The 26,280-nt window shown below is 37.1% G+C and overlaps 3 protein-coding genes across 6 annotated transcripts; 1 reads left to right on the forward strand and 2 right to left on the reverse strand.

Moving 5' to 3' along the window:
• Positions 1 to 344: 344 nt before the first annotated feature.
• zpcx (zona pellucida protein C) lies at positions 345 to 2,962 on the reverse strand. The gene is made up of 7 exons (XM_058750256.1): positions 2,601 to 2,962; positions 2,351 to 2,519; positions 2,188 to 2,284; positions 2,022 to 2,107; positions 1,859 to 1,944; positions 591 to 1,530; positions 345 to 514 (listed from the first exon to the last, which is right to left on the reverse strand). The coding sequence occupies exons 1-7, from the start codon at positions 2,869 to 2,871 to the stop codon at positions 493 to 495; spliced, it is 1,671 nt and encodes a 556-aa protein (XP_058606239.1). The 5' UTR covers positions 2,872 to 2,962; the 3' UTR covers positions 345 to 492.
• tmem54a (transmembrane protein 54a) lies at positions 2,939 to 8,253 on the forward strand. 4 transcript variants are annotated; one of them, XM_058750260.1, is made up of 7 exons: positions 2,939 to 3,075; positions 3,535 to 3,631; positions 5,656 to 5,852; positions 6,040 to 6,099; positions 6,273 to 6,464; positions 7,144 to 7,272; positions 7,535 to 8,252. In XM_058750260.1, the coding sequence occupies exons 1-7, from the start codon at positions 3,070 to 3,072 to the stop codon at positions 7,661 to 7,663; spliced, it is 810 nt and encodes a 269-aa protein (XP_058606243.1). In that variant the 5' UTR covers positions 2,939 to 3,069; the 3' UTR covers positions 7,664 to 8,252. The 4 variants fall into 4 exon arrangements, with proteins under 4 accessions (XP_058606243.1, XP_058606242.1, XP_058606244.1 ...); XM_058750259.1 differs by lacking the exon at positions 2,939 to 3,075 and adding an exon at positions 3,149 to 3,259 and having other exon boundaries at positions 7,535 to 8,253; XM_058750261.1 differs by lacking the exon at positions 2,939 to 3,075 and adding an exon at positions 3,152 to 3,170 and having other exon boundaries at positions 7,535 to 8,249.
• A 183-nt stretch (positions 8,254 to 8,436) lies between these two features.
• lck (LCK proto-oncogene, Src family tyrosine kinase) lies at positions 8,437 to 24,590 on the reverse strand. Its single transcript, XM_058750257.1, has 13 exons — positions 24,319 to 24,590; positions 21,877 to 21,980; positions 20,048 to 20,111; positions 19,872 to 19,962; positions 19,557 to 19,658; positions 18,578 to 18,681; positions 17,997 to 18,146; positions 17,752 to 17,904; positions 16,253 to 16,432; positions 12,308 to 12,384; positions 9,476 to 9,629; positions 9,230 to 9,361; positions 8,437 to 9,106 (listed from the first exon to the last, which is right to left on the reverse strand). The coding sequence occupies exons 2-13, from the start codon at positions 21,973 to 21,975 to the stop codon at positions 8,901 to 8,903; spliced, it is 1,512 nt and encodes a 503-aa protein (XP_058606240.1). The 5' UTR covers positions 21,976 to 21,980; positions 24,319 to 24,590; the 3' UTR covers positions 8,437 to 8,900.
• Positions 24,591 to 26,280: the final 1,690 nt, after the last annotated feature.

Below are 26,280 nucleotides of genomic sequence, written 5' to 3' on the forward strand. Positions count from 1 at the left end.
TTCGTCCTGTAATGAAAAATGGTTTGACTATTTGCACATTAGACACAAAAAAAAAAAAAAAAAAACCACCTGGAGAAGACCCATTTCTATGAAGTTTACAGAACCTAGTAATATTTTTCCCAGGTTGGTATGGATTTAAAACGAACATGTTTCCTTTTATTCCATGTTATTGGCATTGTCAATTTCACAATTGAAAGCAAAAGTAATGAAGATATAAGTAAGAGGTAATTAGAAGTGAAACAAATTAGAGAGAGGGAAAAAATACTGATAAAGTATAAGTATTGTCTTTCCAGTCAGTGGAGAATTTATTAAACCTATTACAACAAAAAAACATCATGGTTTATCCTTTAGTTGGGGGAGGAGGGGGGAGTAATTGAGACAAAAAGAGAGTGCATTTAATAAGGCAGGAAAAAAAAAAAAGTTTATTTAAATTTATATTCCACAATATACACGGTTACAATCACGTCACACAAAGGCATGATGAAAAACAGGTCACTGCACCGTCCACAGTTTTCTATAGTCAAGTGAAAAAGAAACATGAGTACATGTCATGATAGACCTTTAATAAAACTCATAACCAGTCCACTAACCTCAGCTGATCCAATAGGGATGAAACTAGGCCTTTCATTTTAGCGGTATCCTCCATCCGCACATCCTTCAGGCTTTTCTCACCATTCTTCTCAAGTTGTGGCCTCTTGTCCTGTTTGTTCATCATGGGCCTCTTCTGTTCCTCATAATTGAGAACACTGGATCCATCTGCAGCTTGATTCAGACTCAGTTTAGAGTAGAGAACTGGCTCTGATAATTTGGCTCCTTTAGCGCTATTAAAGATAATCTCAGCCTGTCTGAAGACAGCTTCTCCATCCTTGGCGCTCTCAGAGAGCTTTTCTGGAGTAGGGCTGATCAGGGGCTGGTCATTTGGAGTAAAGTCAAATTCAGATTCAAGATGCAGTTGAGGCTGGTCTAGATAATCCGCTGAAGTCATGACAGGTTTCTCCTGAGTTTTATGCAAGTGGTCAACATCATTAAGATGCCACATGTCCAACCAGTCCTTTACATCATGTGAAGCCACAGCTCCTGCATAAACTCTTCCTTCATCCACAGCAACTGCCTGACTCCTCTCAACAGTGCTTTCATCTGGTTTCAGCTTTCTAGAGGGTTCAGCATTATGAAAGGTTATATCATCAGGATTTTCTGGATAACCAGTCCCCATCTGCACCACTGGGTTAAACTCAAACTCCATGTCTGGTAGCCACATTGATAAATCACCTTCCAGGTCCTGGCTGATGACCATCACACCACCAAAACCACGCTGGACAGGCCAGGGGGAGACCTTGCCAACATTTTGCATTGAGCTCCCAGAGAAAGAGGTACCTGCTATGATCAATCTTTTATCGGAGTCATCTCTGGCTGTAGGGCTGGACTTAGTGCTGTTGTCTGACAGAGTCAGCGGTGTGGCCTGTGGAGCAGATTCTTGATCCTTGAATACCAGCGGGCCGGTGCTTACTTCTGCGGTAAGGTCTAGAGAAACTGTAACAGACGGTGGAGGATGAGTTCTAATAAAGACTTTTCTAGGAGCAATAACACTTTACATTTCACAACTATACAGTGGCTGAATGCATAACGCATGGAGGAGTGATCTTTGTTCGGTATGGGTCTTCAGTTTTATATTTACTTTTGATGGCATTACTGTGAAAGTAAAGGAACAGCCACTTTTACATATAAATCAAAGTGTATGTTCGTATTGCTTTACTTGCCTTGAATTTATATATAAATTTTAAAAAAAGGGGGAGAGGTTGAGTGAATTTTCCCTGACTTGGTAAAAAAAGAAGAAAGAAAAAAGGAAACCCACACTGACCAGGTAGTTCTACACGCTCAATTAAGTTTCTGCACCTTCTCCCACAACAATCACATACTGAAGTTTGTCCACTCAGGTCTACCCATCTGGGGGGGGAAAAAAAATAAAAAATTAAAGTTCCAAAAGCTTGTTTGGACGAAGACTAAGCGATTTAAACACGTACCTGGATTTCAGCTTGTTGTAGTTGCAGAATTTAGTGGTAGGGGTGACACCCATATTTGTAAGATAGACTCTGCAGTGAATGTAACTCTATAGCAAACAGGAGAGCATTACGTCAAACTACTGCCAGTTTGCAGCACTGCAGTGATCCAAACCAGTACTGAACACACCTCAGAAGCCTTTAAACTGGATGTACGAACAATCAAATTCACTCTGTCAGGCTGTTGCATCACAAACTTCACCAAAGACTCTTTGGAGGCCACACATCTGTGAACATGAAAGAAATTTCAGGGAGCAAGGGTTTTCAAAATAATGTTTGTCAAGTTGACCTACCCTTTGTTAATGATAAGGGCAACTTCAGGCTTGTCAGCATGGTTTGGAGAAGAGGAAGAATGGCAGGACTGGACATAGAGCTGTTGACCAGGTCCAGGTGAGGCAGACACCTGCAGATACAACTGATCTCCTCTGTAGAACACATTATCCGCTGGACCACTCCAAGATGCTAGAGCAAATTAAACATTAGATAGACAGCATTAGACACTAACTAGGTTTAATGGATTAAGAAGTGCTTTAAATGACATACAGTTCATGATCCTTAATGAAAAACTGTTTCTTCTGTCCAGAAGAGCCTGTATATCATATGGCATTGGAAACACGGATGCAAATTCGCCAAAATTGTGAGGCTGAGGATCTTCATTCAGGAAATGTGCTGCAGCAGCAGGAATATGCCAGATATCTTGTATGATTCCTGGAGAGTATGCTGTGAAGTACCCATTAAAGTCATTCCCATTTGGTGTAACAGGCAGCGCTAGAAACACTATAGACCAACAGAAGACGCCAAAAACAGCCGCCATCCCTATCCCACAGCTTCTACCTGAGAGAAAACCAGCACAGAATAATTAACACAACTTTCCTTGTAATACAGACCTTCCTAAAACTTCAAGCTCTGAGGAGGTTTATGCAGTGCAAATTAATGCATTAATGAGAGTCAGGCGATTAAGTCCAGGTGTTCAGCTTTACTTCATCAACTGACTGGAGACAGACTGACACTAATGCAGGTGATTGGGTTTTTTATGCAGTCGCAAGAAAACAAATTAATAAAATCCTTTAGTTTAAAAAAAAATATATAATGAATTAGACAGCATTTCCAGATGTAAATATCCATTTTGTCATTCATAAATGTGAATTAAACTAATCCTTATTTTTTGTACCAACATGTATTTTGCAAAACTTTTTATATTTGTAAGTATTTGCACTTAGGCCTATTTATAAGTGTTTTGTGCCTTGCTTTTTAAGTTGGATTTGACATTGTACAATATTATGACCGGCATTGCGGCATTCTGACATCACGTAAATTAAAAACAAAATTTTATAAATTATATTGTTTTTTTTTTTGTTTTTTTTATACAATTTACATATTTAAAAAACAAAAACAAATTACATCTGTCTGAAATGACCAGAAAAGTGTGTTAAAATAAAATCTCTGTAGGTTGAGGGCTCCTCTTCTTTGTATACAGCGACACTTGCAGGGCGGTCAGGACAGGTGCGCGAGCGGACAGGGAGTGGCCATGCACGCAGGTGAACTGGAAGGAGGAAGACAGCCTGAGAGGCACGGTAAGAGGAGAAGATCCTTGAACATTTTAAACCCTTAATTATGACTTAATCTGAAAGAAGGACTTCAGGATGGTGAATTCGGGTGAGTTGGACTTTAACTTGCATAACTAAAGTGTGCATTTCATGGGGTGGGAGGGAGTATTTGATTATGGACAGGCTCGCGAACGTGGTCTGGGTGTGGTCATGTTTATCTTGATAATACATCACAGCATTATTTGTTGCCCTAAAAATCCCTCGCTGTCATATAAAGTCTCGCTGAATGTAATCTAGTTCTAGTGAGTTCATGAATTTACGATGTGGAAGATAGGCCTAGATCTCAGCTAACGTTACGTAACGTTAGTTGTTATATCTGTTGTGTTATTAATAATGCGTTTTAATGAAAATGTTGTGTTATAAAAAGGGATGGTTCACTCATTTACTCACCCTCACCAGACTAGTATGACTTTTGTTCTTCTGTGGAGCACAAAAGACAATTTGAAGAATATCTTTACATATCAATGTTGACAGAAAATATCGAGCATTTAGCTGAATGCAGAAACACAATAGAAGTAGTCCATGCATGTCTACACGTCAGGTCTTCTAAAGCTATACATGGCTTTGTGTAAGAAACGAGGCAAGTCATTATTTACTGAAAATCTTGACATTCGACCGAACTCTCTTTGGAATATTTGGACGAAGCAATGTTCAGTTCGCGAACGAACTATTCGTTTGAATCGGATCTTTACAGTGGTTCTGTTTATCCAAATCAAACAGTCTATCCAAAATTCCCAAACCATACTCGGCGGAGATTTTGCGATTACTGTGCAAATACAGCTCGTTTACTTGAAAAGACTAAAATATAAGAATCTGCTTGTCAATAACTCATGTTATCAGCAATAAAATCTGATAATAGTACCTTATCTTATCTTAATGCTTGTCTAAAATGCACGCGCATTCAACAAGAGTAAACAAGGCTCTTTTAACCTTAAGGAGGGGACTTCTAATCCTATATCAACAATGCGATTGACTGCGATTGATGATTATTGACATCTTCGATCACCGTTTATTTGTCATTTTATGGCCCGGTTTCACAGATGGGGCTTTACTTAAGCCAGGACTAGGCCCTAGTTAAATTAAGATATTTAAGCAGTTTTTATAAAAATGCCTAACGTTACATGTGTATATCTTGAGACAGAATAATGACACATATTAAGATATGTCAGAGTAAGATATTTTCAGCTGAGACAGTGCAAACATGCATTTTAGTCTGGAACAAGCCTTGAGTCTTTGTCTTTGAAATCAGGGGTATATGAAATAAGGACCAAAGTTTAGTAATTGTACCATAGAAGAAAAAGATCATACAGGTTTACAATGAAAATGGTAAGTAAACTTACTTGAATTTTGCAATGCAGTAAGTATTTCTGTGGGGATTTATTCTTACTCTTCTTCCCTCAATGTAATGGTCTGGTAGAAAATACACAGTCCACAAGCTATATAATAAATATTTTATTAATTCATTTAGTTAATTCATTGCTAGCTCTAAAATATTTCTTTAGCTGAAATTGATCTTTGAATTATTTAAAATGGTTATTAAAAATGCAACTGTAACAAATGTAATGTAATGTAACAAAAGTATCATGCACCAGTCATGGAAATTCATTGGTAGAAGTGTGGGAGCCCTGTGGGACATGAAGAAAAATAACTTAAGTGTAAGGAAATACTTGTAGAAAAAAAAAAAAATCCTGATGGAAAAATACAGTGCGTGTGTACAATTATCATCGTGTTTGTCTATTTCCTCCATTATATCTGACAGTCCCCTCATCACCTCATAACAGCTTTCTTTTAGTGAAGTCATGGCTCATGAAAAATTATTGTAAGTGGTATGTGGTCTGAAGTTCATCTGGATTTCATGGTGCACATGATTCCTTGGCTCATTTCCTCTTTTTTTTTATTTTATTTATTTTTTTTATCTGGTGTCTGACCCTTCGTCTTCAATGTTTCGCTGTTTCTGTGTTTATGGTTGATATTGTGTGTGCTTCTTGTAGGTCTTTGTTGTGGCAGTCTGAAGGATGATAAGATCCTGATGAAGATGGGTTTGGGGCTGGTGCTGGTGGGTCATGTGAACTTCTTGTTGGGGGCACTGGTACACGGAGCTGTGCTCAGACACATAAAAGTGTTCACCTGGAACAAGAAGCTTGTCTACCCCATCTCCAATGTCATCGCTCTTGTGGCAGGACTTATGGTTTGTCTGTCTACAAAAGTGTAATGTATTTCTGTTTGTGATCGTGATCGAGTGACGTGGTGTTTGAGGCATAGTAGTTAATTCCTGAGTTAATAAGCAGGTGTGTTAGTTACATCTGCAAACTCACCTTTTCCACTGAATGAGTCCACACTGTAACTTATACATCTGTCCATGTTATAACCTGCAGGCAATTATTGGTGGAATCTCAGCTATTGTTCTCTCAAAGAACAAGAAAAACCAGCTGCTGGTAAGTGGACACAAGCGCACAAAAATACTGTCCTTTTTGTAATGATTGCATTTGATCTTTGTGTTTTTGCTATTTATTTGCTGCCACTGCAAAACTTGCACTTCAAATTCTATAGAATTATATACAGTGTTCATGTATTATTAATTTCTGAATGCATTTTATCCTTGTTGCAGAGTTGGTTTCTACTAATTGTGAGTGTCTTGGCTGTTCTCTTGGGTGCTGCCTCTGCAGTGGGAATCACTGTTGCCACAGTGAGGGCCATAATGTGGGAAGGACACACTCTGTTTGCCCACTGCAACCTGCCTGCCAACATGACCTACTACAGCATCACAAATGAATGCCCCTTTGACCCCACACGCATCTATGTGAGTCAGTGAATCTCCAGTCTGGTGGATCCTAGTGTAATCCAATACAAATGAATGATATGAGCTTCATAAATGCCTTTTTAAGAGACTTTTTTTGCATTTGAGATGCATTTGTCACCAAAACTGTAGCAACTTGAGCCATAGTATGAACCAGGGGCTTTATTTATAAAACACAGATATGATTGTATGATCCTAAATTCCATGGATTTCATAATATGTCAAAAGTGAGAAACAAATATTTATTTATTTATCTTAATTAATTTTATGTATTTATGTGGACATTCTGTAGGTGGAGTTGCTGCACTTTTTAATATTACACTCTAATTTAGGATGAACCGTGATTTATAAGGAAGGATGCATTTGGGAGCAATTTTAGAAATTGTTGTTTTAACATTTAGATAATTTTACCAAAAATGAGGCTCCAGGGTTCCCATGGTCATGGAAATGTATTTATTATTTTATTTTTTCCCAGCTTTAAAATATTTAATTACCTAAAATTGCTCTCTTATTGAAAATGAAATTGAAAAATCCAGTAATCTCAGATGCATGTAAATGTCATGCAAAAGTCATGGAAATTAATTGGTAAAAAGCAGTGGAAGCCCTGTGGGACATGATGCAAAATATGCAAGTGAAAGGAAATACTAAAATAATGAAACAAAAAATATATTTCTTTCTCCAGGGTACTACATTAATCCTATGGTTTCCATTGATTCTGATGTCAGTGGTGGAGGTTGTGTTCTCCTGCCGCTGTTTCTTGGCTTGCACTTCTTTCCTCCGGCTGCGCTGCCCATGGAGGAGAAATGTCAGGGTAAATAGAACTACATGCAGTGACTCTTTTTTTTTTTTTTTTTAAGGACATACTTGTTTATGCTGCCTAGCAAGAACATATCATTAAAGGTTGACTTGCTGTATTTTTTTCATTGAATGCATTCAAGATACAAATCAGAATTTGATTTGAAATCATTTTAGGTTCCAAGTTATGTTTTAAGGGTAATTTTGCATTCCAGTTCCACATTATACCTGTTAACCATTTTGTGTTCTCTGAATGCAATGTAAATGTTTGGGTTCAGGTGCGTATCCAGCTGCCAGAAGAAACCGCACTTCCACCAGGAGACAATCCAAACGAGGAGGAGCCAACAGAACAGAATGACCTACTTGACAAAGACACAGTTGCTGTGGAGACTAGTGATTGGCTATAATTCATTAGTATACATCATACGGAATTGCTGTATGACAGTGGCGCAAGAAATACCAAGTGCCAATGCAAATAAAAGCATGCTGCCCACTAAAGTGGCTAGCAGCTGAAGAGAGATGGTGCTCTGACATCTTTGCCTTAGGTCAACACTAATTTTGTGTGTTTTAAAGGGTCAGACTGTGACCAAAGCAAATGATATTGGTTTCACCATGTAAAGTGCACAATGTTTTTTTTCATATCAACATCATTAATATGTGATGTGCTTGTTTTATGTTTGTTACACATTTTCTACATTGATGGGATTCCTTGTTACAGTACATTTATATCAAATGTTTTTCTATTTAAAACTGAGCTTCTGAAATTGCTCTTAATAGGATTGACGGGTCAAATATATGTATGTCTGTAAATATCTTGTCTATTGTCCTCTTTTCCACTCAGTTTATTCCTCACATGTACTTCGACACCGTCTAGAAAATTTGTGCAGAATATTTGGATAAGGTATTTATTTCATTTTCTCAAAATCTGAGAAAGTCCTTGGCTAAAAGCAACTAACATTTTTTTGTAAACTTAAAAATGTCAGGTCAAAATTCTTGTTTCATTGACTTCTGAAAAGGCAAGCAACAAAGTTTTAAAAAATTTTTAACCTTGAAAGTTTCATGACTTTTTGAAAACGTGTAAACACCAAAGTTAGTGTTTACAGGAAGATGTAGATATTTAACAGAATTAGTTACAGTGAATCTGAAAGCAATTTGTCAAAACAAATGAAACGAGACAGAATGAGGCACATCTTTTGGACTGTTTTACTGGCTCAATATTTCATGATGCAGTTATATATGCTTATATAAAAAAATAAACAGACAAATCTGAGAGCAGAATGAAGAAATAATAAAAGCTCAAAGGAAGAACACAAAGCAGGGCGTTCACTCATTCATTGAGAGCACAAATGTAGCCAAAGATTTTCCTGTTGAGTTTGTCATTAAAAGAAAAGAAAAAAATTTCCATCTGCTAAAAAACTATACATGCACCTGTTTTACACATCATAACTTCTGTGGACAAAGCTAAGGCAAAATCCATGTTTGAAATGTCAATCATGATTATTGAAAACGTTTTAATTAGAAGACATAAAATCTCAGTATTTTCTTTTAACTAAAGATGACTTTAACTGTATTTTGAAATATATTTTTTCAATACAAGTCTTTAATGTGACGCTGTGGACTGCAAGTTCACTAAGATAAATCTTTTCAGCAAGGCTGCTCCTGGTACTGTCTCTCTGTGGCGGTGAAAAAGTCCTCTAGAACACTGCGCAGATACTCAAATGTGGGTCGATTGTCTGGGTTCTCTGTCCAACAGTGTTTCATGATATCATATAGGTCCTCGGGGCAGTTATCAGGGCAAGGCATGCGGTACCCTCTCTCAAGGTTTGCAATCACCTCTGGGTTTGTCATTCCTGAAAGATCAAGAATAACAGTGTGGAGATTAAAAATTCGGAGACGAAATGATTCCATAATGCACTTCCCATTAATGCTACTGTACAAAGTTAAAAAGGAAGCACATGGAGCTTGTTTGTTACCTGGATATGGGATTCTTCCATAGGTAACAATCTCTGTCAGCAGTACTCCAAACGACCAGACGTCTGATTTGATCGAAAAGGTGCCATAGTTTATGGCCTCAGGTGCCGTCCATTTAATAGGAAACTTTGCACCTGTGTGATTTAAGGCATCTTTTTAGATCTCTGGTGTTGCAGCCAAACTTTCTTTCTCTGGTAATCTAATCCTAAAACAGGATATAACAGTGCATGATACAGAAGCTGCCTTACCTTCTCTGGCAGTGTACTCGTTATTTTCAATGAGACGGGCGAGGCCGAAGTCAGCAATCTTGCAGATGAGCTCATCAGACACCAAAATGTTGGCAGCCCTCAGATCTCTGTGGATGTAGTTCTTCTGCTCTATGTAAGCCATTCCATCTGCGACCTACAGGGGGCAGTGCAGTGTTAATAATAAGGCATACTGCCACATAATATTCTAGACTATACAAAGTATGTATGGAATACTGAGAAGACTATATAACAGATAATACTGTGTCATATACTGTAATTCACGATGCAGTGTGCTTTACTTTAACTTCTATTTTCAGTGTAAAAAAATGAACTGCCAGTAGTATTTGCATGAATACTTGCTGCATTTTTTTTTATCTCTTACTTGACTCATTATTTTAATCAAACTGTAAAATATATTTTACTTTAATTACAATACCATTCAATTTTTTTAAGTCACTTATGCTCACAAAGGCTGCATTTGTTTGAGCAAAAATGCAATAAAATCCATAATATTTTAAAATGTCATTACAATTTAATATCTATTTCAGATATTACATTTGTATTTTAATATTAATATTTTAAAATATAATTTATTCCTGTGATGGTAAAGCTGAATTTTCAGCAGCCATGATACTTTTTTTTCCCTCCTCAGGATACTTTGATAAATAGAAAGTTTAAAAGAAATCTTTTGTAACATTAGGCTTAGAAATGTTTTTACTTTCACTTTTGAATTTAATGCATCCTTGCTGAATAAAGTAGGCCTATTCGTTTCTTCAAAAGAAAAGAATGCAATGTGCAACATGATGAAGTCATGTGACAACAATGTTGCATACTATTTTTGAGCAATTGTTGCATAGGTGTTTCACATACTAATTTTACAAAGCAGTAGGCAGTAGGTTTGTATTTCATTCCGTTCATAACCCATGCTGCACACACAGACAGAGGTCAGTTCCTGAGAAAGGGAGGATCATGCTTTAACTTCCCGTGATTTGACTTTTAACCCTCACTGATTCACTCCACCCAGCACAAACCACAGGTTTCATACAGAGAAGATGCTATACGTCCTGATCTTTCTTTATTTTCCCCATATTTAAGCTAGCTGCAGTTTCAACTGAATTCAGAACAGTAAGGTAGATGGCTGAACTTCTCAGAAGTCTGCTATTTCGTAATCAGCAGCACAGTCAGTGTGAGAATGAAGTACAACTGTTCTCCTAGATCAGCTCTGTAGTCTTCCTGTCATTTTCTTTAACTCTTTCACACGAAATTAGACTGTGATCTGTGATTGTGGGCAGATACTATTATAGCTTCTCTGTATGTTTGTGTGTGCAGATGTGTTATAATAGGTGATGCATGATGGTAGTGTGATTTATTTATTTTTTTTCTTTTGTAGAGGATGTTGCACTATGACACCGTGCACATATTTGTTCAAGGAAGTCATAGTTCAAAAATGTGTTGGTTTGATGTCAACGCCTCACGGTTTTGCCTCAGAACCGACAAGGTTAGCATAAATGTGTAGGCATGCATCTCATTTGTGTGTGTGTTGAGAAGAGGCAACAAGCTCCACGTATTAATTTCACCAAGACCTAACAAAAGCCTTGACGCAAGTCCACTCACTTTATGGAGAAGAATAGCTGAAAGATATCACACAGAATCTAAGCTGATCCCTAAAGCGAATTACTCTTTTTAATGCTGCTTCAAAAACATCCTGCCTCTCACTTTCTCTGTTATCGTTTCTCCCCCAACATTTCATTGAATATCTTGTTGAAAAACGATACCATCATTTCTTCACGAAAGAGAACATCTCCTTATACCTCCTTACACATGATCTCTGTGACCCTCTGACCTGCACCCCTCTAGCAATGTTACTCAATAACATCAGTTTTCTCATCTTCACGTAGCTCCACTTCAGTCACTTGAGCCACGGTCACTATAAAAGACTATAAATGCCATGAGTGATCAAAACCATCTGATTTTTAACCTGGTCAGTCGATTCAAGGAGAAAACACAAGACTCTCTACTCAGAAATTACTGTCTGTTTGTGAACAGTTCATGGAAATACCATCAGATTTTACACTGCCGTTTGAACAGGATCTGTTCCCACAATAATTAGATATTCTCAACGAAGCATGGAGTGTCATTAATTAGGTCAAGAATTACCATGACCTAAATCAGACTTTTGTGTGGTCCTTACAATCTTTGTGTGCAATGTTATAGCAAACAAACAAAGACCTGTATGTTTGGTCAGTGAATGTAAATATAATGTAGGTAAGAAACAGAGCATAGGGTCTTTGCATCTGATTCTGATCAAAAATACTATATTATGAAATATTAATATTACTTTTCTATTTTAATATATTTTAAAATGTAATTTACCAGTCTTCAGTGTCACATGTTGATTTGGTGCTCAAAAATCATTTATTATTATTTATATTGTGTGTGTATATATATATATATATATATATATATATATGGACACATTTATATCGCATGTTCATTGAGTCTAGGTAGTTTGGCTTGGGTAGCAGTACAGTTGTTGTTGTATTAAGGTGTCTAGACTCATTCCAGCACAAACAGTAATGCTCATTGTTAACCATAAGATTAGGAAGCAAAGCAGTGGTTGAGTAATGCTGCCGTCACAAGCTTAGAGACAGTGGTCAAACAGAGGAATGAGTGATAAAAAGAATATACAAGGGTCTGTAATGTAGACTTGAGCTTGTAACGCGTACAAATTTGGATCAGTTTGTTTCCTGTGAGGTACAAATGTCTCACCCCTGATGTTTTGAGTCCAATACTGACCAAAAAACAAAATGAATACGGTCAGGTGCAGCCTACCTGGGCAGCCATATCGATCAGCGTATTGATGGGTATAGCACATCCTTCTGGAGTCTTCAAAAAGTCTACCAGGCTACCTAAAATTAGAGATAACACGACATTTTAACATACATATAATTTACATACAGCAAAAGAAGATATCAGAATTTAATAACTATGCACTTTGAACCTTAAAATGTTAGATATATTGAAAGAAAAACTGGCTAGAAAGACTGGCCGGGGTATTTTCAGCATGCACTGCAAATGACTGAATGGAAAGATTAAATGCAAAAAAAAAATTGCTTTGATTTTTTTAACACTATATTTATAGTTTGTAAGTCTTCTGTCTCGTCTTCAGCAGCCTTTTTTAAACATTCTTCAACCACAACTGAATGTTACCGGAAGCGCGCTCTCTCCATCAGTCATTTTAGTTCAAAGGCAAAACAAAGGAAACAGCAGATAGATGAATGCTGTTGTTTTGGCGCTTAAAACCGTCTGTATGTTCTTCTCTGAGTTTATGAGAAATGCAATAAACAGCATTCAGATTAGATCCAAGAACTAGAACATAACAACTTCAGGAAATTAGTGCAGCCAGTTTGGATTAGTCACTGAGACGTTTGGTGTTAAAGGCCAAAGTTGTTGCGTTTGAGATGACGAGCTGTGTTGGAAAAAGAAGAACCGACTGACCCTGAAGGAAATTCCCACAAAGGTGCAGAGGAAAATGCCCTGTTAGGAACTCAAGTAATCAGCCACACACACTCCTTTCATCTCAGGTTGCATTTAAATTCAAGGTCGTGGTTAAGTTTAGATGAAGTTCCCATGTTTTGAATCATTCTGTCATTGTCTCCATTGTTAATGACAAGAGGGGTGGAAAAAGGGCACATCAACCTCTTCTTTAAAATATCAACACAGACAACAATTGTGCTTTAAAACACATCACATGCATCCTAAACAAAGAATTGGGAGATTTACTAAGCGCAGTGTTCCATCAACTTCCTTTAAGAGGGAACACAAAGCGGGACCATTCACGAGCTGCGCCACCACCGCGCTGACGTTGTTGTAATGTGGCTGTTCCTCTAAGAGTCTTTTGTTACCGAAGCCATCAATATGACATTCTGGAGGCCCAACAATCCCCTTAGGCGCAATGAGACTGACATATCACACAAACAATCCATATTGGGTTACACATGGAAAAACATACATCGGAATACGCCTGCGATGACGACCTAAGGTGCCATTGTTGCGTTAAAAAGAGAAAAGATAGGGTGTGGAGGTCTTATTTGTGAGAACCTGTTACTATGGTGACCATTTATGAGTCTGATTTGTTGTAGTGAGTTTCTGGGTGGTTGGGTCTAAATTAGAAAGCATTCCCGATACTAGCCTATGGAACAAGAAGTTTCCTCTTTCCTCTCTTCCTCTGTACCGCTGGTTTCTGCCTCTCTCAGTGTCAATGTGATGGAATTTGGGCTGCAACTGTGAACCCGCTTTCTACGTCAAGTCCGGTTTTGCTGTGCATTGCTCTAAGTAGGTTGCAGTGAGATGTGGTGTGTGTGTGTGTGTGTGTGTGTGTATGAGGGGCTTATTATGCATTAGTGGTTAGAGAAACTTTAAGCAACATAACTGCAGCTATAAGCATTTTTAGCTCCTCTGAAACAAACTGCTGTATAGGTGTTTCTCATAAAAAAAGTTTTATCAAGATAAAATCATGAAAATAAAATGTCTAAAAAGCAGAAACCAAACAATATTATAGCATCTTTAGAGGAATCATTCTCCTAGAATTAAAACTGTGTCGCTTCAAACCTGTATGGATTTCTATTCTTTTTGCTCTGAAGGAGCATCTTGAGGAAGATTCATACTGCACTTTTTAATACAATGAAAGTGAATGTAGACCAATGACTGTCAAGCTCCAAAACACCAGCAAAAAGCAAATCTTAGTCCTTAGGACATGTGCAACATTTTCCATTTTATATGAAGTCGTTTTATGCCTTAAGCTTGACAACTCACAGTCAAAGTTCTGTTACACATCTTTTGTGTTCCACAGAAGAAACAAAGTCATATTGGTTTGCAATGGCATTAGGGTGAGTAAATAATTTTCATTTTTGAGTGAACTAATCCTTAGGAGAAAAGGAGTGGTAACAGATTGAAAATTGTTTGAACGTGTTTTGAAAAAATGGGACTTCTGAAACGTGCATCAGATCTGAGTATAACAACAAGAACAACATACTGACAGCTAAACAGAATGATGTGAGGCAAAACACAACTGAAGTGGGTCATTTTATGTTCTAGGTAGAACACTCACGGTGGGAACATCAGATATGAAACACAAGCTCTGCATGCCATTCACAAGAGGGTTACGAGGGATGTCAAAATTTCTTAGGGAACAATGACAGGCATGAATCAACTTGTTTGATTAAACACCAGACATTTTGAAGGAATAAACATGAGGACTGTGACTACAAGATACTGAGGGGGACATGTCACCTCAAATATTCAGATTAGTGGTTGAGCGATACAAGGTTTACGTTTGGTCCCTCTGTAATCTTGAACATTTTTACACTACTGTTTAAACGTTTGAGATCTGTCAGGTTTTTTTTTGTTGTTGAGCAAGGATCAAATTAATATGGAAGCCCGTTTCCGCCACTGAATAAAAAATAAAAAAGGTTATTGCGACTTTTTATATCACAATTCTGACTTTTTTTCTCAGAATTGCGTGACATAAACTCAATCTCGCAATCTGAGAAATAAAGTCAGAACTGCGAGATATAAACTCACAATTCTTTTTTTTTCTTTTCTCTGAATTACGAGTTTATATCTCGCAATTGCGAGTTATAAAGTCAGAATTGTGATATAAACTCGCAATTCTGAGACCATATCAGTCTTTTTTCCACCCTCAAAACTTTAACTCGCAATTGTGAGATTATACCACGCAATTCTGAGATTTTTTAATTTTTTAAACGGGCTTCCATAAATTAAACTGACCTATACATTGTTACAAAAATATATATTTCAAATAAATGCTGTTATTTTAACTTTCTATTAATAAAATAATCCTGAAAAAAAATGTATCACAGAAATACTAACCAGCACAACTGTTTTCAGCTATGATAATGAGAAGAAATGTTTCTTGAGCAACAAATCAGCATATTAAAAGGATTTCTGAAGAATCATGTGACACTGAAGACTTGAGTAATGGCTTTGCCATAAATTACATGTTACAATATATTAAAATAGAATAAAGTGATTTTATTTTAATAATATTACTGTTTTGTAACACAATATAATTGTTTTGACTGTATTTTTTATCAAATAAATGCATCCTTGGTGAGCATAAGAGATTTATTTTAAAAACATAAAAAATCTTACCAACCCCCAAACATTTGAACAGCGGTTTTTGTTGATAAATCTTAATTTTATGAATAAAGTGTTGTATGCTAAAGATGCGTATATAATCATAGATAAACTTAAAAAGGCTCATAGATGTGCATTCGTCCATATAAGTAAAAGAGGCAGACCACATGGCTGTAAATATAAAAACACTGTGGTCAATGAAAGAGACTAAAAAAAGTTGCCCCTCACAGTCAAAGGAGGCTTTTGATGTGTCTCTGCTGAGAATCATTCAGGTGAGTGAGGGACATGTATTGAGATGCCTTCAATATCTTCAAAGCCTTGAGAAAGCTTTGTTTTCATAGAGCAGACACCAATGAGGAACTGCTGTGGGCTTAACACACACAAACAAAACTCAGACAGTGCTCATGGTCCTGATACTACTCAGACCTGTTAGATCATGAAACCCTGATGAAAGTTTAAATGGAAGTTTACTCAATGAATGTGTCTGTGTTTTGTAAGGGAAGTTCAGGTGGGACGCAGGGATGAATCATTTAGTACTAGACATAAAGGCTTTGTCATTCCATTGAAGTCTCCCGTCCCTTGTTCACATGAGTGTGTAAGTGCATTTGTGTGTCTCACCGTTCTCCATGAACTCGGTGATGATGTAAATGGGCTCCTGCGTAACCACAGCGAAAAGTCGCACCAGTCTAGGGTGCTGCAGGGTCTTCATCAAGTTCGCTTCAGCCAGGAAAGCGCTGATGGACATAGTGCCTGTCTTGAGATTCTTGATAGCCACTCGACGGTTGTTGTTATACAGCCCTACAAACAGAGAGAGAGGATAAATGGTTTATGTCTCATTTTAAAGGGGTAGTTCACCCATAATGAAAATTCTGTCATCAAATTTCTCATGTCGTTATAGACGTGTAGGGGCCTATGGCTTTCTTTCTTCCGTGGAGCACAAAAGAAGAATACTGCTAACCAAACAGAATTGAAACCCCAAAAACCCACTGAGACAAGACTCAAAATATCTTCCTTTGTCTTCCACAGAAAAAAAATAGTCATATTGTTTTGGAATGACATGAGGGTGAGTAAATGATGACAGAAATTAATTTTTATGGGTGAGCTATCTCTTTAACGCTCAATAAACGGATATACAACATCTCATTCACCAAAAATGATTTACCAGAGACCAAACTATTTCATTCAGGTCTGAATCTAATCTTTCTGTTCTGTTATAAAAGCATTGAGAAATGTGTCTAAATGTGAAAATTATGCTATTTTCTTATCATCGTGAGAATGTTTTTGAATAAGGGTGTTTTTGAGAGTTTGATCTGTGAGAAATTCACAGTGTTTTCCTTCACCAAGTTTCTTTGGCTTCACGTTGTTTGACTTCTTGAAAACCGGTTTACTTTATTTCTATGGGGTTGATCTTATCACAAATGAAAATGACTGTGGTTTAATGAATGGAACGGTTCGTTACATGAAATGGTTCTTTCATCTGAATGAGCAAAGTCATTCACTGCAAAAACCAAACAAAATGGCATCTATGATGCGGGCCCTTGCAGTCATGGAGCTGACAGGCAGTGAGGGAAACATGCTGGTTGCTATAACAACCAGGGACAGGAAGTGGTTAAAACTAAAGCCTTGATGCGACTTCTATGGTTCTATTTTAGGGTCAAGACAAGACGAGCATAATTGCTCTGCTGTAGTTTGTTTGTGTTTGAAAACTGGGCACATTTAAAGAAGAAAAATCTTCTCAACATAAAAACATTAGTCAAACATTCCAACAAGCTTACTGTGTGTACAGTTCTGATATGCCAGGTGGTCACGGAGACACACTCGTACCACATAAGCCTGTAGATGCATGTTTATCTATATCCATTCATGATGGTCCAATGCACAATGTGTGCTCACATTTGCAAACATTTCCAGACAAGCACAGGCAGACCTGGCCAGGCACAACACCTGGATGCTGAACTGCATTTGTTGTTTATTCTTATATTGGTGTTCCAAAGTAGTGTGCCATGAAAATATTTGCAAATATGCTTTATATTTATTCATCTAAAGAACTTTGTAGCTCAGTCTTTCACCCTGAATCTCAACTTTAAGAAATAGCTAGGAAGTAAAACACTTCTTACCCATCCATACTTCACCAAACTGCCCTTGTCCCAGTCTGCGCTCCAGTTTGAGAGACTCACGGGGCACTTCCCACTCATCCTGCCACCAGGGCTTCTGAGGGACTCGGGTTTGACTTGGCTTCACCAGGCGAGTGCATAGTCCATCGGCCTCTCCTGCACAGAGGAAGATAAACAAATGTCACTCTTCAACCAGACTACATTTGAGCTCTTATAAAAAGAGTGACTGAACTGTTTTAATGCCATACGTGAATAATGTTTGACCAGCTCTGAGAGGGAGTTGAAGGAGATCTTGGTGGTGATGTAGAATCCGCCTGCGTCCAGGTTACGGATTCTGTAGTGCTTGATGATGTCACCCTGTGTGTGGTCCAGGTCTCTGACGGACAGGGAGAAACTACCTAAGGCACCAGAACAACAGGAAAATCCAGAGTCAGAGGCTGCCAATTACACATACAGTCACACATCCACCTTCATAACAATGAGAATTTCTAGATTGGAGTTTAGAGTCATTTTACACTTAATGACATGAAGAAAATGTTCTTTAATTCACCCTTTCCTGTAACTTATTTGAAATTGATTTGAATATTTTTTAATATTTAACAGTATTTTTAAAAATATTTATGTAATTTGTTTTTACATTTTGTAATTTATATATATATTTCCTCTCGTTTCATAGTCAAATTAAAAAAACAAAAAAAAAACAAAGACAACAACAATTCTGAGCCAGTATTGTTATGTGATAGCACTGTCTGATGTGCCCTTATGGTTCTGTGTTTTTTTTGTTTTTTGTTTTTTTTTTGTGTGTGGAGAGAAGTGCATTGTTTTATACCTGGTGTGGTCTCACTCTCTCTGATGAGGAAAGAGCCCTGCGTGTTACCGGGGGCCAGTAATTGCCTCATGGCGTCGTTCCTGGAGAGGTTTTTAAAGAACCACCTGCAACACAACAAAATTATCATTTTCTTAGGTGTTTGACTTATTACTTTTCTCATTTTGGGGTTTCAATTCAATTTCAAGCTACAGGGTTGGGATGTTTCATTACTCCCACGATCAGATCCTCCCACGATCAAAAGTCTTAAACTGTGGCATCAGCAGGTTCTTGGGTAGTGATGCTCAGAAACTTGTGTGACCTGTGGGAGTATTTTTTTAATTCTTTCCATTACTGACACCCTGTAATCATCTGTCGTAAGCAGCAAGGGGTATCCTAAATGAATCAACCTTTCAGCCACAGATTTGGGGTGGTATTTCCCAGATCTCATTGTGGGGAGGCTGATTTGATCTTCTTTGTTCAGAAACCCACAGCAGCTGATCTGCATGAATAAATTTTTGTCATGATAACTCTGAGGGAATTGGCATGGTAATGTATATGACAATGTTAATGTGTTTGATCTTGGCGGAATAGATCTGCTACGCTGCTGCTGTTTGCTGTGGCAGAGCAAATACAGACACTTGCTATATTGCCAATTCATCCAAAATATGCTGCAGTGAGCATGTAAGAAATACTGCTGCTGCACATATAACATATATGAAATAACCCCCATTAGCATACACGAATCACCCCATAGCAGATCTATACAGGTGGAGCTAGGGAAGGTGGAGGGTTTCCAGCAAGCTCATTGGCTGCTGATAAAAGAACCAATCAGCTGTGCCATGTGATAATGATGTCCTTATGTCAGATTGAGTTTGACCTATCGGACTGCTCTGTCTGGAGTTTCATGCCAGAATTTTGGATTTAACTGTGCTTGTGTGGATTTGTTTGGATATATGTGAGTGTATGCATTCTGTATGCAATTGATTATTGCGTTACTTACGGTTCTGTCTCCATGCTGTTCAGTTTTCCTACAAAATTCTGTGGTATGTATCCCCTCTGCCCAGTAAACAGAGACTCCGCCATGAACCATTCAGGATCATCGCTAAAACACACATAGACACATACATTATAGTTTAAACCATGACAGTTTCTCCTCTTAAAACTGCACAAAAAACTGAAACGGAGAAACCCTGAATTGACATTCAGTTCAATTCAGCTTCTCAAAACCCAACTTGAGTCAGTGAGGGTCAGTGGTCAACCATGTTTTGATGATCTATTGAGATTGTCAGACTGTTTAAATGCAGGCTTTGCTTACGTATTTAGGATTTTTAGCTTCTCCCCTTTCTCAAACCCAAGGTCATCACTGTGGCACGGCTCATATTTGTATAAGGCTACCACCAGGTTCTCTGGAATACACAGATGACAACAGTGAACAGTCTGAAACACCCATTAAGAGCATATCTGTAGGACGTTTTGAATGTGTTGTCTCACCGGGAAGAGGAGATGATGGTGGAGGTGTGTACTGGGATGGATAAGGAATCAGAGGATCATAGTTCTGTGTGAGAGAGGATAGAAAACAATGTCAAAATCCAGTATGAATAAAAAATATGGTTACAGCTATAAAAGAGTGACTGTAATTCAGCTTATGTTTATAATCAGAACAGTTATGGCAATTATTATCATTAACATTCTAAAAACACAAATATTAAATAAGCTATTAAAAATGTCTGAAGGAAAGTGGTTGTAATTATTTGACTATGATTAACAATTTCCATGATAAGCTCTTCATGACATCAAAAACTTTAATCTGTGTCAATAATTTATGAATGTCATAAACCACACAAAGCCACTTCCCTAAACAGGGTGGAGCTGTTCTTATTTTCTGCTTTTACAGCCTATTATGAAACGACTACCACAGTAAAAGCAAACATTCCATCATTCTCATTATGCCATAAACAACATGTGCTGTTCTCTTTAATTTCCAATCTACTTCAATAAAAACAAATCACAAGGAAATGTGTCTTAAATTTAGCTAGATGTTTTAGTCCCCAATTGATTACCAACACAAAGGCTCATTTCCTTCAAATTATGTAACCCTGAGTGGGTTGACCTGTCTGAAGAATGAGTCACATCCATGCAAATGGACCATGGAAGGAATAGATACAATTATTATTATTTAGAATATTACATAAAAAAAAAAAAAAAATCATTTTCCACATGATTAAACTAAATACAATTTCAGATTGAGAGATCACCTGAAAACATTTATGTATTGCATTTTTGGGGGCACATCTGACACAAATCTGACACAGAAATTGCACATCTGACACAAATCATGTGATTATAGTTCAGTAGCGTGTAAAAGATCTAAACACACTTTATGTGTTAAGAGAGATAATACACTGGCTGATTTAAAAAGTAGGCCTAACACAAAAACACACATATCTTGAGTAAGATAATGCAACAAGTTTTTAAGAGTGTGGGGTCAACCATCTTTAGAAGATATACTGAGATTGTCGGACTTGCTTAGCATTAAGGATTTTCACCTGAAAACACACATACTCCATTTCAGTTTCAGCAAGGCAGATCATTATTTAAAAAAATGCTTTGTGTAGCACTTTGTGAGACTTTGTTGTGTTTTGTCTTGCATTATAAACCACAGAGATTTGTAATGCATCTCTTTAGTGTAGAGAATGGCTCTACCACTTCCTTTCTCTCTCTCCTTCCCTCATATTTAGAGACTTCTCTGTCACTGTCTCACATTACAACCTGCCTTTTTTCAACTGTCTCAAAATTCTGAAAGTATGATATATCAAATAAAGAAATGTAGAAATACCACAATTTTCTACTCATTACGTGAATTATTCAGTGACTTCCCACGGGGGTTTCTGCTGGATTTTTTTGTTGGGCGAAATATCTTAGTTCTTCAACCTAAATGTCTTGTAACCACTCTAGCACAGCTATAGTTAACCGTTTGGCAATCTTAAATATGTTTTATATATATTTAAAACTGAAAAAAGAAAGCATTTACTTTAGTATGCTTTATCGCCATACCTTCCGATACTTAGCCTATTTGTCTTCGCTTTGATTCGGATACTAAACGCTCTAGCAGCCTACATGGTTGCTATGGATTCTTGCCTGATAAAGCTATTTCTTTTCACAAGCGTCTGTTTAGCTCACCCTAACTTATCTAACTTTGTGGTTACTGATTTTACGCTGTAATATACTTGCATGTAAGAAGGTAAAACAGAATTGTTAAGTGTAGCTAACATAAAATTCTCTTCCGCAGACGCATACAGTACATATACACATAGACATACCTCACTGGCCGGAGGCTTTGGGCAGTTACATTGATCGCACCATTCATCTGGATGGTAGGAGAATTCGTCATCAGGATCAAAAGAGCCACAGTTCCCCATATTTGCTAAGCATGAGAGAAATACAGTGACATAATTATTAGAACTACAGTGACAATTGTAAGCATATCCAAGTATATATTCATCAGTTCATCAATAAGTGCAAGCTATCTAGCTCCTGGCAAATAAAAAAGTTTGAAGCAGTGGCTAAATAAACCAATTATTAATTTGCATTTTACAATAAATATGTTTTAACGTTATGGGGTGTGACTATTTGACATGTATTCTCTTTGAGTTTTATTGCTGTAGTAGTTGAACTGAATATTTTGTGTAAGACTGCTCACACTGGATTAATTATTTCCTGATACATCAGAGAAAAATAGCCACAAACATTAATTTTATATTTAGGCCTAACATTTAATAAGCCTATGTGTCCATAGGGTTGGACAAACAGTTCTGTCTGTAAAAAAAAAAAAAAAAACAGTTCTTGAACAGAGCTGTAAAGGAGGTTAATCCTCTTTATGAATTCTAGACACACTTTTTCCAACTCAAACACTGAGTTTCAGACAGTTTTTTGAATTAACGAAGGGATTTGGATTATAGTGATCCGTATGCACGTGTGTGTGTTTTACATTTGTCTTGAACATGATGTTTTGTGTTAAAGTTCATGATAAAATCGCTGTATGCAAGTGTTTCAACGGAAGGATGAACTGTACTTTTAAATGTAAATATGCAAACACAAAAGCCCACAAGCATTTTCATTCCCATTAAGCAGATAAATAATGTGCTAACTCTATGTGCATGTCTCTGTGGGGTTTGGACCCGTGAGAAACTGTATTGTTGGGTCAGGAAAAGCTCAACCCTCTGGGTCAAACAGAACACTGCGTGCTCATGGGACAGTTTGGGAGAACAGCCCAAATCAAAGCAGGAGACAAGACTTTCCACTGACCTGTGGCCTGAACCTGACCCTACCAGTATCAGTGCAAATGAGTCTCGAGAGATGCATGCCAAAGGTCAAATGTTTTGGGTTAAGATTGCTTTATGAAGTATACGAAGCATAGTTAATGTTTTTGTGACACAGGTGTTCCTTTTTAATCCCTTAGTCGGTGGGGTTGTTTTAACTTTCACTATATGGACAAAAAACACTAAGACACTTTTTGAAATATCTTTTGCGTTATATGGGTTTGGAATGAAATGAGGGTGAGTAAATGATGACAGATAGCTTTGTGCTCATTCAGGCCTCCAGTTTCTCCTGTTACAGAGGATGTGTTTGTATAGGTTTGAAATGAAGCCAAACAGATCAAATGCCTCTGCAATCCCACCGACACAATCGCAAGTTTTTTTTTATATATCACTAAATCAACATTATGTTTGAGAGCAAACAGAAGTCAAGAGGTTGAGACATGAGGGATAAACTTCATAATTCATACCAAACAGTCAAAGCCATGCCAAAAAAAAAATACAGATTTAGATTTTATCGTCCGTAGGCCTATGTTTTACGTTATTTTATAACACCCGTTTAGAATGTTTAGAAAAATTCCTATTTATGACTGATACCTTCCCAAATAAATAAATAAATGATCTTAACACATAGTTTGATTTAAATTTGGAATAAACATAAAAGAATGATTGTTAAAAAATGTCTTTAGTAAGAACGCAGGGTTTTTCTGACCTAATATTTATGAACTTCCCCTTTTTCAAAACAATTAACCAGTGTTAATTTTTGAGGATTTTTCTTTTCTGCGACTGGAGATGAAACATATTACTGATTTAATATTCAAATTCAGTGGCGAAACGCAATCCAAAAAACTCCCTTAGTGATTGAATCACAATTTAAATTTAAAATCATGAAATTGTTATTGACTGACCTTGACGTGTAATACAATACAACACATGCAGTGATTATTACATGATATTATCTCTATCATAGAGATTCCTTTGTGAATCACTTTGTGAGATACATTAAAATGTAATGAATTTTGAACGCTAAAAGCCGAAAGTGTAATAACGTTCTAGAAACTTTGATTCAAACAGTGCATACATTTATAGATGATTTTAAACCAAACACACGCTCACTTCTGCTTTTCTAAGTCAGAATTGAAAGATTTTATGCCTTGATTTTTTTTCTATTTATCAAATATTCTCAGCTCAGTTTAAAGCTCTTTTTGATTTTTCTTTTTTTTTATATCTATAACCTTATAAAAATACTTTTCAAGATTTCCTCTGCTCATCTTGAGACTGTCATTCATAAAATTTCATCCAAAAGTTTCGCTTATAAAGTTTCATCCAATAAATCACTTAGACTGTCTGAGAATACTTTCACCGGCCTGATAACCTGCACTCATTAAAACTAATCTTGGCCTTGTTTTAAATAAACAAAATTAGATCCCAGCTGGTAAAACTTACCTTTTCTGTTGACAGAAGTTGCTGATGTTAGTGATGGGCCAGTTCATCAAGCATTGCCATGTCTTTAGCTTTAGATTTTATGAAGAACACATTTTGCCACAGAGCAACAAAACCAAGATTACAGACAAACCGACAAGATCTGTAAAGCTTCGGCGTGTATCGAAGACATGTGCTGCTAAAGTGTCAAGGCTGTGTAAGTCACGTCACAGTTTAACTTCCCACCTTAACAAAAGCACATCATTTGCAAAGGCATCACTCACACACATGCGCACACACACCACAGTGGTGCAGAGCAAGCTGATGATAGAGCTTCCTGTCGTTGAGGTGTTTGAGCTGATATTTAACATTTTTCAGCAGGTGCACACTGCTCTGAGCAGCTGGTGTCATTGGAGTGAAGGATTCTGGGTCAGGACTCCACTTGTCACCTGCTTTTGTGGTGCCATGATGTCAAAGAGCGGAAACTTTAACGGCATTCATTGGTTTTTGGCTTGTATTTGTACTAAAAGAGCCACAAAACTTTACATTTGAACGTTCAAGCTTAGAAGTGTTACACACGTTGCTATTCCATGAGGCATTTGTGAACATTTAGGCCTCTGGTTTACATTAAACCGAATGTCAGAGTAGGCCTCTCTAGCAGAACTGTTTACTAATACATGCTTGTGGATGTACATGTACAAACCCACACACACCAGAAAATAGAACTAATATCCAACACATATTTTTGGAGGTAAATTTGACATTTACTTGGATATAACACTCATGTCTTTTGTCATTATCTGTCTCTTAAACCTGTTTCTCTGTTTCTCGTTGTCTCTGAGCAGACCGCACACTTTTGTTGTGGCATCAGTCTGCAAATAATGCATGCTCTTGCAGGAAGTCACAGCCCAAACATTCAAAGGAAATGAGGTACATTCTTAAGTTTTCTACTGCAGGAAGACTCATCTTAATTTAGACACTTACGCCTAAGCCTGCTCTGTCATTTGTATTTATTTTGATTTGTGTCGTCCTCCAACGTGACTGAAACTTCTGACCAGGCTTTTCATGAGTCCGATGATCACAGCAGAAATGGGTGTTTCATTGTGGTTTGGAGGTGGTAGTGGGTTAAATGGTGAAAACAAATAATTCTATTACTCAATCAGATCCCCTCACACGATGGACCACATCAGGGGGATTTTTGCTAAAGCCATATCCTGGCTGGATTTCTAGTTTTGCTTGTTGCTGTCAGTTTGAGTGAGCGCCTGAAACAATGGTTTGTTTTTTTTTCCATTCCTTGGGGGTCTTGCGGTTGAGAGGAGGGGGGTTTGAGGGAGAGGGGATTTTGTGTGAGGCAGATCATCTTAACAGACAGTTATATATTCATAGTGACATCTCTTGTGAGAGCAAATGTTCATTTAATGCGTTGAGAAACCATGGCAAAACATTTTAAACTGGGGCCTTGGGTGCTAGTAGAGCTTTGGAAAATGTAACAGATTAAATATATTTAATGTGTTTTAACTGAAGAACCAAACAACAAATATGGATATAGTTTGAACAATATTAATCTATTCATTTATTCATTTTAATATTGGGTTGAAAAATATGTTAACGTTATATGTTAACAAAATATATTTAAAATAAGCAAATGTTTTTCAGATAATATTTCAATAATTTTTCAATTGGCTTCATGTTTTAGAAAAGGGGTTTGTTACAAAGGGATCATCGCATTTGTGAGTCCTTGGTCTTAAAACTTGTGAAAGCCGTTTATAAAGCAGGATTGTTGAGCTTTATATCAACCAAATTATTTCCAGGAAATAGCATAGATGCAAATATATTTATGTATTTACGTAGCGGACAAATCTAACATTTTGAATTCACGTCAAATAAATTGATGAATAATTTAATGTTCATTGAAAAAACTGAATGAACAAAACGTCTTTTTCCTTTATCACATTTGCACTCGAGTTCAAAATAGGTTATCGTGAT

Source organism: Onychostoma macrolepis, chromosome 17 (assembly GCF_012432095.1).
Source record: "Onychostoma macrolepis isolate SWU-2019 chromosome 17, ASM1243209v1, whole genome shotgun sequence".
Lineage (NCBI taxonomy): Eukaryota > Metazoa > Chordata > Actinopteri > Cypriniformes > Cyprinidae > Onychostoma > Onychostoma macrolepis.

Excerpts from the sequence above, each read along its gene's own strand:
- zpcx (XM_058750256.1), bottom strand. The coding sequence starts at position 2,871 with ATGGCGGCTGTTTTTGGCGTCTTCTGTTGGTCTATAGTGTTTCTAGCG. Across the intron at positions 2,108-2,187 it reads CCAGTTTAAAGGCTTCTGAG|AGTTACATTCACTGCAGAGT; the intron begins GTGTGTTCAGTA and ends TGTTTGCTATAG. Across the intron at positions 1,945-2,021 it reads TACAACAAGCTGAAATCCAG|ATGGGTAGACCTGAGTGGAC; the intron begins GTACGTGTTTAA and ends TTCCCCCCCCAG.
- tmem54a (XM_058750259.1), top strand. The coding sequence starts at position 3,233 with ATGTATTTTGCAAAACTTTTTATATTT. Across the intron at positions 6,465-7,143 it reads TTGACCCCACACGCATCTAT|GGTACTACATTAATCCTATG; the intron begins GTGAGTCAGTGA and ends TTCTTTCTCCAG. Across the intron at positions 7,273-7,534 it reads CATGGAGGAGAAATGTCAGG|GTGCGTATCCAGCTGCCAGA; the intron begins GTAAATAGAACT and ends GTTTGGGTTCAG.
- lck (XM_058750257.1), bottom strand. The coding sequence starts at position 21,975 with ATGGGGAACTGTGGCTCTTTTGATCCTGATGACGAATTCTCCTACCAT. Across the intron at positions 19,659-19,871 it reads AAGCTAAAAATCCTAAATAC|CGATGATCCTGAATGGTTCA; the intron begins GTAAGCAAAGCC and ends TGTGTGTTTTAG. Across the intron at positions 16,433-17,751 it reads GTTTGGTGAAGTATGGATGG|GGCTGTATAACAACAACCGT; the intron begins GTAAGAAGTGTT and ends CTCTGTTTGTAG.